The 13,027-nt window shown below is 31.8% G+C and overlaps 2 protein-coding genes across 3 annotated transcripts; both read right to left on the reverse strand.

Moving 5' to 3' along the window:
• Positions 1 to 268: 268 nt before the first annotated feature.
• Positions 269 to 8,197, reverse strand: LOC141460040 (procathepsin L-like). Its single transcript, XM_074139657.1, has 6 exons — positions 7,931 to 8,197; positions 7,689 to 7,838; positions 6,515 to 6,712; positions 4,680 to 4,871; positions 4,439 to 4,604; positions 269 to 2,994 (listed from the first exon to the last, which is right to left on the reverse strand). Exons 1-6 carry the CDS (start codon positions 8,021 to 8,023, stop codon positions 2,786 to 2,788), a joined length of 1,008 nt encoding a protein of 335 aa, XP_073995758.1. The 5' UTR covers positions 8,024 to 8,197; the 3' UTR covers positions 269 to 2,785.
• A 113-nt stretch (positions 8,198 to 8,310) lies between these two features.
• LOC141460026 (procathepsin L-like) lies at positions 8,311 to 12,697 on the reverse strand. 2 transcript variants are annotated; one of them, XM_074139644.1, is made up of 7 exons: positions 12,508 to 12,697; positions 12,229 to 12,327; positions 11,963 to 12,115; positions 11,645 to 11,839; positions 11,336 to 11,527; positions 10,847 to 11,012; positions 8,311 to 8,749 (listed from the first exon to the last, which is right to left on the reverse strand). In XM_074139644.1, the coding sequence occupies exons 2-7, from the start codon at positions 12,319 to 12,321 to the stop codon at positions 8,541 to 8,543; spliced, it is 1,008 nt and encodes a 335-aa protein (XP_073995745.1). In that variant the 5' UTR covers positions 12,322 to 12,327; positions 12,508 to 12,697; the 3' UTR covers positions 8,311 to 8,540. The 2 variants fall into 2 exon arrangements, with proteins under 2 accessions (XP_073995745.1, XP_073995740.1); XM_074139639.1 differs by having other exon boundaries at positions 12,537 to 12,696.
• Positions 12,698 to 13,027: the final 330 nt, after the last annotated feature.

Genomic DNA, 13,027 nt, shown 5'->3' on the forward strand with positions numbered 1-13,027 from the left:
CTTTGAAGTACTAATAAAAGCAGATCTTTAGAATACCTTTCAGCCTATAACCGATAAGGTACTCCATTAATTTGCAAGAAAAGCATGTTATCTGTAAACTGAACATTTTTTTAATTATATTGTATGTGATAGTTGTTTAGGTTGTGATATTATTTTACTGGTTGTTCCTATCTTTTTTTCACTTGAATACCAAAGTAAAAATTTTGCTAAGCAATTTTGATGAACCTCATGTGCCAAAAAAAAAAAAAAAAAAATCTAAACACGTAAATTTCAGTCATTTAAGTACAATTTAATTATTTATTTATTTACTAGATAAGAAAATACAAAATATTTCTGTCTCTTAAAGTACTAATTAATTATAAGCTGTTTTTTACTGTAGTTTTATTGCAAAAGTTTTTGATTCCTTTGTGTATCGAACATATTACTAAATTTTTTCGAATCAATATATTTTTAATAGTACAAGCGTATTTTTCGTTATTATAAAAACCTCCAATCCCTCATAAAATTATGTTTTCTACCAATATCTAAACGTGAAATGTTTTCAAACATGGAAGACAAATATAATTATTACACTTAAGCCCAAACAGATCCTACAAACTATTATATATTGTCTTACTTTTTTTTTTTTTTTGCTGAATTAGATTAGAAAAAAGCGATTCTAACCAAATAATATCTTGAAAGTTTTAAGGGAAAATTTGAAAGAATGAAATGTGTACAGATACTAAGTAAAAATCTGATCAAAAGAATTATTTTGCTGTTGATACAAAAATAAATCGAAAGTAGCGACTTTTAGTAATAATAAGACCATGATTTTACAAATGAAAATAATTTTTTCCTCTCTCGAAAACCTTTCCTCATAGTTTCAAGTGATCGTCTGAGATTAAATTGCAATACAAGAGTATACTAATTGCTCATGATATTTTGTATACATAAACAATACAAAAATATATAATATATAAATTAGAATTTGCTAACCGTTTATATTTATAGACAATCATTGAAACCAATAATGCAAGAAAAAAAATACTGCTATAAGAAAGTCATAATCTATATATATAAAAATGAATGTGTCTGTTTGTTTGTACTCGATAGATTCAAAAACCATACATCCAATCGCCGTGAAAATTTGGGAAATTATTGGTATATCCCCGGGAAGGTTTTTGCAAAGTTTTTTTAAAATCAGAGTTGGGGTTCTAGGTACACCCGAACAAATATCCCAAAAATATCAAAATAACATTTAATTAGTAATATTTGTTGAAAGTGTAACCATGAAAAACAGTTTTTTGCAATTATTAATACAAGAATAAATTATACCGAAGATGGTGGAAAATCCATTAAACTAAAAGTACTCAACAATACTATTGATGTTGATAATCGTTGGGTAGTACCATATTCTCCATTACTACTAAAAACGTATAACGCACACATAAATGTTGGGTACTGCAATTCAGTGAAAGCTAGAAAATATATTTGCAAATATGTGAACAAAGGAAGCGATATGGCAGTGTTTGGAGTGGAAAATACAACTGCATCTAACGATGAAGTCACCCAATATCAACTGGGACGCTTCATAAGTAGTAATGAGGCTGTATGGCGTATTACCTGTATATCATTTTCCATTCATGAACGATATTCAACGGTTGTTCATTTAGCTGTACATCTTGAAAATGGACAGCGTGTGTATTTTACATCAGAAAATGTACGTGCAAGAGCAATGTCACCACCGCCAACAACATTAACTGAATTTTTCACATTATGTAGAAATGATACCTTTGCAAGGACACTACTGTACTCTGAAGTAGGGGTAATTTTATTGTTAATTTTCATTTCGATGTATTGTATACATTTGGTCATTAATAAATTATGTTTGAGGTATCAAAACTGCCTTTTTGTTCAAACACAGCAACGTGTGAACGGGTACAGCTAGTTACTTATAAATTTTGCCCGCAAATACAAAACAAATTATTAAAATTTTAAGGGTAAATGTTTAAATTTTGTTTCACCCAAGTCAGTGTCGCCAACACCTTATTTGTTCCCGGAGCCTTTTTCTGGACATTAATGGCCTCTAGTCTCGTTACAGACAACATAATCCATCAGCAGACAGAGTGGTGTAAAAGAGGTTCCTAGGAGCTTTCTTAACACATTTAAAAAATATACTCTCGGTTTTAAACATAAATAACGTCCGTATACCATAAAGTGTGAACTCATTTTCTGTGTGCAAATGCATCTACCATCAAAATTTGTTCTAAAGAAAGTTCCCTAGCCTTAATTGAATAGCACTGCAGTCTGGGGAAACTGCAGATATTAAACAAAAACTGCAAAACTTTCAAATAATTTTACTCATGGTTACCGAACTAGATTCCCACGCGGAAAGGCAGTGCTCAGAAAAAAGCTCCGGGCGTCATTCCTTCAGATTTGACGCGCCATATACCATATGTATATAGTATACATTTTTTAAAGTGATAATTTATTGAATGCTTCAAAATCGTCAGGCCTCACATTCATAAATTTTTGAAATCCAGGAACATCGTTAAGTTTTGAACCTAGCAGTAGATTTTCTGAATATTCTGATCTATCTTGGATGATGCCCCTAACGTTATTTCGTCCTATTGCAAGAAGAATATATAGCCAGCATAAATTTCCAGATCTGCTTCGCTTTTTTTGGGGTCCATTTTTTTGCAAACATTTGTATCTGAGTAGGTGTGGATAAGATGAAACATAGAATTCATTCTAAATATTGGTAACTTTTCAAAGCATTCTGTGACAAGTGAATATTGCTAATATTTTACACAACAGGAAAGCTGGCTGCTGAAGCTATTCCGCAATGATTATTTTTGTTTCGTATTAATTTAAAGTAACCATTTTCACCCCACTCTTGCCCGTACGAGTTCTTTACTAACCAATAATCAATTCCATCTTCTGTCGTACCATAACCAATTACTAGTACACCATGATCCAGACGTCTTGAATTGCAGTTTGGGTCGTAATAAACTCCTGAAAAGGATAAATTTTAACAAATAAGATTTACATACATTTTTAAAAAGAAGCTATTCCTGTTTTTCCGAAGAGGTTGTTACAAATAGTTCTGATATAATCCATGATGTTATAGTATCAAAGACAGATTTTTAAAGGTGTGAGGGATAAATTTAAAGTAGAGTATAGTGCTTATATAAAGTAAGTATTGAGTTCTATTGGTTTACGTGACAAAGGGAGTTCCGTCAAAGGAGGGCAACAACTTATACCAAGCGAAGCCAGGATACTGGAACCTCATCGAAACCAATCGCATTAATAACTATTGAATCTGATTCAAACTACTTCATACAAACAGTCGTCCGTAATTTCACTTGTGATGGTTAATTTGTTTTTTGTACGTGTTATAATAATAAAACTTCATTTTTTTCATTTGTAATATTTCCATCAACAAAAGTTAGTATAATAGCAGTAGGGGGCGCTAATGGCCATAGACGTCGATGCGCCGGCAAAAAAAAAAAAAAAATAGCAGTAGGTTAAGTAGTAATGCTTATTTTTTCTGGCGGGATTTACATCCAACTACCGAATGTCGCTGTCCAGCTAACATACTTTACAATTTCTCATATTATCTCATTAAATAAAACTCAAGGCCCAGATAGAAATAGAACCCAATTAAAAAAAAAAAAAAAAAAATTTTGTTGAAATATTAGTTACTTTAAGATAGTACTGGAATAAATGTTCAAAGCCGAAAAAATCTACATAATATAAGTATGTATATATTTTCAAATATTTATATGTTGAACATAACAGTGTTTGAAAAGATAATTGGAAAATTGTTGTTTTACAGCCGAACTATCTTTCATTTAATGATGAACATTAAGTTGGTTCTTACGCTACGGAACTACTTACACTCAATTCTCTCTCTAAGAAAAAAAAAAGTCTTATTTCACGGTCACATAGTACAAACGATGACAAAACAAGACTGAGCACTTTTTGAAAATTTGAATTAAATTAGATATTTTATTAAAGAAAGGATGATTTTCATCTTGAGGACGCATATTCAGAACGTTTAAATCAGCAGACACATTTTCTTAAAACAATAAGTTGAAAAGCTAGTTCTCTTCGTTAAACTCTGGCACAAATTTTATTATTGCCTTTTTGGCTGCTGCATAAGCGGAAGGAATTCATAAGGGAAGTAATGCAGGCAGATGCTACTCATTACCGTCATCTCCGAATGCTTGCAGACTGGACTCACCACCCCACCCGAAGGAGAAATGAAACAGCCATACAATAATACTAGCACATTCACTTTGAGTAATATAGCAAAAGATGTTTCTTATTTGATGTAGCATTGCTAAATTAGAAATTTATTTATCACTTGAACTGCGATGAATGTATTGATGAATATACATGGAAGTATTCAAGACAGGATGCAAAATGGAATTATTTTACCTTCTTTGGACATTACCTTCCGAGTAAAATTGAAATGATGTTAGGCTAGCATGCATAGCAGCAGCAATAGGTCCAACTGTGGCTACAGCTTCCATTAACTGTGTTTCATTGCCTTCGTGAATTGCTATGTAATCTCTCATATTTGCTTCATCTTTAAGCTTTTTATATCTACACTTTCCATCCTATTGCAGCATTTAAATCCAATAAAATTAATACATGTTGAAATCAGAGGAATACCTTTACATATATTTACTTACCCTTGCTTCATATTTATATGATTTTTCTGTATTGATGCCCCCATTATCTATGATATATTGATAAGCTGCCTCCATAAACCCACCGCTACATCCTTTATTTCCATAATCAGATGAACAGTCAATCAAATTTTGCTCACTTAGGCTGACAAGTTGTCCTGTTCTAATGAACATTTGACTTTCTAAAGCCCCTACCTAGTTTACATAAATAATAAAAATATATTATTTGGAACGAATTCTATTTGTTTAATAACATGGAGAATGCAACACCGATTGTCTTAAAAAAGTACGTTTAATTTTCACAAATATTTTCCAGATATGATTGAAGGCTTAATATAACTTTGGTATTAAGTACTTGTCCCAAAACCTATGATATGATTTTTAATGTGTGGATTGTACTTTAAATTTTTTCTTTGTAATTTCCATTATGTTCTTTATGCATTACTTAAAGACATAAATCGTTTTTAAAAAAATACGCGAATCAAAAATTACTTAATTAAATACCATTAAACCATAAATTTTTTACGATGTACAAAGTAAAATGAGAATACAAAATTCTCTACACTTCCCCTAAGAGAAAGTGGATTAGCCATTTCTTCAGGTAGCTTGGCGTCCCTTCGGGTTTTTCAGTCTAAGAACCCTTTAACACTTCCACCTTTCAATTACACACAACACAACGACCTGCAGTGGTAGTTGATGTGTGCCACTACATGGGTTTGGCGAATTCACAGGCAAACTAGAGCTCCCCACTACACACAACATATACACCTTAGTACACACACACACTGCACGAACAAGGAAAATCTTGCAGCACATAGAAGAAGCTTTTGTCGATCAAGGAATTATAAGAAGTAATGAGAATATAGAGGAGGTAAGAAGGTTCTCTAGTGAACACCGCCTCTCAGGTCCTCACATTCCATCGCCACAGATGGTAGATGATAAAGCCATCTACAAATTATAGGTGCGCCCTTATATACTCTCGCCAATGAAGTGTTTTAAACGCTAAACGTTTGGGTGCACTTCTGCTATATGTAAAACTGCAAAACCGGTGTGCATTTGCGGTATATCTATAAATAAGGAATATTGGGTATATATAAAGGATACGACCAATATTACGTGAACCTTGGCGGAAAACATACTACCAGATTTTCGGAGTGCCTAACATAATAAAAGAAAAAGCGATGCAGAGAGACTTGGTTGCCTCTCTTGAAACAGTTGTCTTACCACGAGGAAAGCAAATCTTATGCAACAAGACACACAAATGTATAAAAAAGATGAGGGCGCCCCTGACAGTGCCACACTGATTCTACACCGAGAAAAGGCTCAGACAGTGCATATAAACGGCCAACCCCGGCCTTTTATCTATCACCAAACTGGGAGAAACCTTACCACCCTTCTGATGTTCTCCTCATTTTTTGGGGGAGACTCTTTCAAGATGGGAGCAACCCCACCATCAACCCCAAACGTTGAATGAAGGTTGACGAGACAGTTGCTAGATCCTTTGTTCCCCTCAGGTGGACTCCGGAATAACGGGCAGCCAATGCAGTAAAAAAGCGGGTCCTAAATAGATTCAAAAGACATCCGCCGGAGGAAAATCTAATAAACTTCAAAAGATTAAGGACCAAGGAGAAGCGTTAATCAGAAATGTACAAAAAATTTCGGTTATCATATAAAAAAATAAATAACTATTCGTTTTATAAATACCAAGTACTTAATATGTTGAAAACATATAAATTAAAGAGTTGTTTCCCTAACATCATATAGTAAATTAGTTCAATTTATTTTTTATGAACAAATAATTTTATTTGTCTTAATTAATTTTGATTTAAATAACTTACTGCACTAAAAGCCCAGCAAGAACCGCAGTGGCCTTGATCTTTAACAGCGGTTACGGCTCTCTTAGATCTCCAGTCTGTGCTAGTGGGGACCATAACGTTCGAAGCACGCCTAAAGAATAGTTGACTTTTGTACAAACCTTTTATTGTGTTTGTAAATTTTCTGTATCCATTTATTCTATTAGCAAATTCGGCTGCTGGCTGTAGAAAAAATAAAGATTACACAAAAAAAAAATTAAACAAAATTAACTAACTTAATTTAATTTAAATTAATTAATTAAATTAATTAAAATTAACCAAAAACTGAAACAGAATTCACACTTTCAAAAGCTGCTCTTATTAAAATACAAGAAGCCTTTTAAAAATATGACAAAGATAATAGTTAAAAATGTCTTAAGATAGAAGTCTTCTTTGCATCAACGCATGCAACGCTGCATAAAAGAGGCGTGTCCAAGCGTAAATGTCGATAACTTAGCATCTTTCCTCTTCCATGTTTAAGAATATTACACTAGACCAAACCCAAAAAGAAAAATCTTTCCTAAAATCTCCTTAACAAAAACTTAGTTTTAAAGTTGAGTATAATGGTTCATTAAACGACAAAAATTCAAATCACTAACATTTCATTCATACTTTTTGGTACCATTTGAAGTTTTGGTAGTTGATAGCGCAAGTGTTGGACTATAAATAGAAAGTAGTACCGGGCGAACATATAAATAATATATTACTTTCTTATTGAGACTGCTTGGATTCGTGTTTTTATTCAGCAGAAGATAAAGGCTACAAATAAGACCAAATGATCTGACGCAGACTGATATACTATCTTAGTAAATGTTAGCTTTGAATCTAGCAATAACCCAAAGTACTTAAGTTTGCTTTTCTAAGGTAATGAGTTGCCATTAACTTTATAAAATTTAATAACAGCAGGTCTTTTACGAGTAAACATAACTTTAGTTTTTGATTCGTTAGATCACATCCTCCGTTTTTTTTTTTTTTTAAACTGAAGCTCTTACCTAATGCTACCGAATGAAAGAAAAAGCCACCGTAAAACGTGGCTTAAGTGTGCGCTTAATTGGACGAATAAGCAAAACTTCTTGAGCAGTAAGTAACAAGAAAAACGCAATCGTAATTACTAAAAATAAATATACTTGTATGCAAATTAAGAAGTAAGAGCACTTACAACTTCTCCAAATGAATTTAATTTCATTTTAAACAAAACTCTACCCTCTTTATACTGTTCGTTGTTGTATTCCACGTCCAACATATGTTCAATCAGAGTTTTAAGTTTTCTTAATTTTTCACTTTGAAGTCCACCAGTATCATATTGATTCTTCAGATGGAAAATAAGTTAATTTAGTTAATTACACAAATAATTCCTTACTGTACGTACATTAATAAAAATATTAATAATAAACTACTTACATTCGAGTTATAGTAATAATCATTTACATCGACAAAATGAAACAAAACAAGAATTATAGGAACTAATAAAAACAATGAAACCAATTTAGTCATAACTAAGAAAATGTCTGTATAAAAATGATTAGCCAAGAAAAAGTCAACTAAATGCAAAAACAATATTTGTTTTTGCACGCACTTCACGAGGAAAACAATAGGTGTTTTGAATATAAATATTTCCTAATTTGAAAAGTTGCCTTCTAAAAAGAATTAGTGCAACAAGACAAAATTGATGAGTAATAAAAATAAACAAATTATTAATATTGCACTTCTTAAGGCTGTAATAAATGATTATAAATTTAAAAAGTGTCACTTAGGTATCTCAAAGAAATTATTAAATAAAATAAGTAATTAAAACAAAATTTATTTATGTATGAAAGTATAAAATTAGAAGCGCATAAATTGCTATTACTAAATAGGGAAGTCTTTATTCAGTACATAAATTCTTCGTTATTAATATATATTTTATAAAACGAAATTTAACAAAACACATATTTACATAAGATAATATCATAAACTGTCCTTATCTTAAGATCTTTTGATTTTGTAAACAGTTAAGATTTACACTTTTCATTTACACTAGAGGGTAGCTAGCGGACGAAGCTATACCACAATTATTATGCCTATTTCTGGCCATTCTTATATAGCCATCTTCTCCCCATTCATGGCCCCAAGAATTCTTCACTAGCCAGTAATCTCTTCCTTCGTCGGTTGTACCATAGCCAACGACTAGAACTCCATGGTCTAACTCTTCACTGCTACATTCAGGTTCATAGTATATACCTGATAATAATGAAAATAACATTAACAATAATAATAAGAATAATAATGATAAATAATAATAATATCTAACACCGAAACCGCAACCCAAATTAATAGAGAATCAACAAGGACGAAGGGGTTAGCAAGAAAGATATCAAGCCTCGGACGACCCATACGATTTCAGAGAAATGAAAGGATGTTATCGATAGTGGATGCAATATTCTGGGGGTCGACTCCGGTGATCCGATCACCCGGAACGCGCGACTAGCTGTTATTTACAATAAAACACAGGCTCGATGTCTCAGCTAATAAATTAAATGAATGCCAATACAATTAAGCAGTTCGAATGAAGACTGATAATCATGTGTTCGCGATAAACGAAGCAACATTTTATAGACCATAAAATTAGCAGCAAACATTTGACCAAATTTCAGCACTACTCTTAAAAGATGCAGAAAAGTACAGGTAGAAATTAAATTGTTAACATTAGACCATCATGATGACCTGTGGAGTCGACATCTGGCAGTTCACCGAATGGACCACAAAGCGATGAATTATAAGCTTTCTCTACAATTCAGTATAGAAGTCATTAAAAATCTGAACATTACGAAGAGAGATATAAAGATTTGTATTTTGAACGAAAATGAAAAATAATTTACCCTCTAGCAGGTTTTTATTTTTAAATTTTTTGACATTGAATCCCCATACTAGACTAAAAAGACAAGAAACTAACCAACGCTACAAATTTCTCGCTAGACTACTTGACTAACGATCAAAACCTACAAAACAAAAGACCCTTTTAACTGTTGGTACTGTGACCTATTTGGCCATACGGCATCGAAGTATTGGGATCGACTAAACGATCCAAATTTTTACGCATTCAGACTTAACAATCAAAAATACTACGAAAACTACTTAACACTACATTCTATATTTCTAACCTCCACCATTCATAATGACCTCAAAATCCCTTTCATTAATGACCTTACTAAAACTCGTTTCTTAAAATTTCATTCCTTTACAGCAACTCATCCTAATCCTTTAATTGAACACTTATCTTCTTCCATATTACCAGGTAATCCTCCAAGGAGATTGAAGAGAAGATGGCCCCAAGATCTACTCTCTCATAAGAACGTATTCCCGTTAATAGAGTGTCGCCACGGGTGCCTTCACCAATCTTCATTCACCATATTATATTACATCACATTTGCTTGTTGCAACAACCGTTGCAGTCGCAAATTTCAATAAAAGATTTAAAAAAATAATAAAAAATAAAAAAATAAAATTGGTTTCTCTTTCATCTATTTATATATTTTTTAAAAAATCTTATTTATTGAAAAATTTACATCTGCAAAAATTTGCATCTAGTAAATGTGATAAATGCAAAAGATGAGTGCGAGTGAGAAAGCAGGTGATAGTTACGAATGAGATGAAGGTTTTTACGAGTAGAGTTCAGGAAGATGAGAGTAATTAGTTGAACAGCGCTAGAGTTTAACTTTATGAGAAGAGAAACGGATATTTTACATATTTACAGAAAAAAAAAATCCGGTCATCACTCGATTAGAGTGTTCGTGGTCGGTGATACAGCGTAAGGACCCGAGAGTGTCCGTGGAACATGTTTTAGAGACTAGTAACCTAGACGTTCTGAGGCAAAAAAAAAATACTGTCAATGAGAAAGAAGAAATTAAATTGAAAAATTGAAAGAAATTTAACTTAGATAAAATTAAATTATATGGTACTGAATTTTTTTTTTTTTTAACTTCCAGGAAAAAATGATTCATACATGACCGACGTATGAATCATATACCACTCAACCAATTTTGTTATCGTGAATAATTTGAATGTACTATCAATAATGTCGCTGATGACTAAAATTAAAATCAAATTAATATAACATTAATAAGGAGGAAAACTAGGAAATCTTAATGAAGGATCAGAATATTTTAAAATAAATAAGCAACCTACGAATAAAATTGAAATCAGGCAATTCCTGATCTTGGTAATAAGATATCAGTTCAAACTGATAAAATAATGAACAAATCCCAAACAATAACAATGATAACGATTAAAAATAATAATAATGAAAACAATAGTCAATTTTATCTATTTTTCACTTGCCTTCAGAATATAATTGAAATGATTCATGACTGGCATCAATTGCAACTGAGATCGGGCCAATAGTAGCAACTGCTGCTTTCAATTTATCTTCTCTTCCTTCAGGAATATCCATAAATCCTGTATCTGTAGCCCCTGAAGCACTTGGTTTGTATCTGCACCGGTCATCCTGATTTTTCAAGTTTTTTTTTTTTTAGTGAATCTGAGTAAATAGTCCCAACTTCTCAATTAGCATTAATCATAATTACAACAATAATGCTCAGTGAGACGGGAATAGATAAGGTAGTAGACTGGGCTCAGAACTCACGGATGTCCCATGAGGACTGTCCATAGATTATCTTTTTTTAAAGGCCTTTACCAGTTTACTGTCTGGTGTAACTCTAGTATTGTCTGCAGCAAGAGAATTCTGTACGAAGTCTAACGGCGCCAATGGCCTGAGATGTTACTGCGCAATAAATTAATTAATACTAATACTATTTAGATAAAATATACCTCAGCTTCATATGGGTATGATTTTTCTGTGTCTATTCCATGGTTCTCCTTAACATATTGAAAAGCATTATCCATTAAACCTCCATTACATCCATTGTTGCCGTATTTACGCGAACAATCGATCAGATTTTGTTCACTGAGTGATACTAATTTTTTAGTCTTGCGAAAATGCTGTCCTTCCAATGCTCCAGTCTGAAATAATTAATTACTATTTTCTTTTCAATAGTTGTCAGTATTAAAACTGTCCGGTAGGACAGTTGTATAAGGGTTTATTTTAGTAATGCATTTTAGGAACTGCAAACTACTTACAGTACTAAACGCCCAGCATGATCCACAACTTCCTTGGTTTTTAACTGCAGTTACAGCTCCTTTTTCTCTCCAATCAACTTGGTTTGGCAAATCTACATTTGCTGGTTCAATAAACGTAGATCCCACAGCACTAACACCATTTGTTAATGTGAGAGACTTATTAAAACCATTGTATTTGGCAAACTCATGTGGTAACTAAGAAAATAGTATGAAATAGTTAAAATGAAACAAAAACTAGTTAAGTACATATTTAAAACTAGATATAAAATATTAATTTTTCTTGCACAGTCAAAAATTTCTAATTATAAATATTCTAACCATGTCTGCTAAATGATTCAATCCTAATTTAAATTCAACCATTCCTTGAGAAAAACGAGCATTATGTTTTGCTACTTTTCTCTTATTTTCCATAAAAATCTTCATTCTAAATTTCTCTTCTATTTCACTGAGGTATTTTTTCTTATGTTGGAGCTGCAAAAATTATCAAAAATGTAAGCAAAATACATTTTAGAACCATTAATAAAAGTACATACATACATACATAGTAAAACAAATTTTAAAAAAATAAAAAATATTAAAAAAACCTTGAATAATGTCCATTCCTCTTGCACAAGGTCGAAAAATGATATTGCCTGGCTGTAGGCCACAAAAACAGCAAGAAATATAACTAATTTCATTTTTACCTATGAAATGTTAATAATCAAATTTTAACATAATTTAATTAAAACTTTACAGTTAAATCTTTCTAGACTAAAAAACATTTTCTAGCATACTATTATTAACTAAGAAAATACTTTAGTTAACAAAGAAAACGACGTTTCAGAAATAATCCCAGCATATAGTATTCCAATTCATTTACTTACAAAAAGAAAATATAATGGAAGGTACTCACGCAGATTCAATTAAATGAATAATTTTAAATGTGAACAAATTTATCCCTTATATACACTCTGGCTTCTTTCCCTGTAACGAACAACTATATAACGTCCTAACCAAACTTAAGACAGTAAGTGCAAACAACACTACACAGTCAGATCAGCTGCCTTTCAAATCCCCTCTCTGAAATATAATGCGTAAGAATAGTGGCGGACTGAACTATTACTATCAAATCAACTGTTGGTGGATCGCCAGATCAGAGAACACGAGCAGTGAAAACGTCATTTTATTATTGCGTATTGCAACCAAAATCTATAGGCCATCGAGAAAATAATGTTAGATTAAACTAAACATTTAAAATAAAAGATTATCAAAAGATGAATACTTGAAGCATTCGAAAATGTTACATTGTTACTAATATTATATAAACATTATATTGATATAATTCCAATGTTCTTTCTATTTTTTTGTATTTGAAGTGTTCATAAAAATTAGTTTTTAAAAGCA

Source organism: Rhodnius prolixus, unplaced genomic scaffold (assembly GCF_049639745.1).
Source record: "Rhodnius prolixus isolate KJV_2025 unplaced genomic scaffold, Rpr scaffold_1, whole genome shotgun sequence".
NCBI lineage: Eukaryota > Metazoa > Arthropoda > Insecta > Hemiptera > Reduviidae > Rhodnius > Rhodnius prolixus.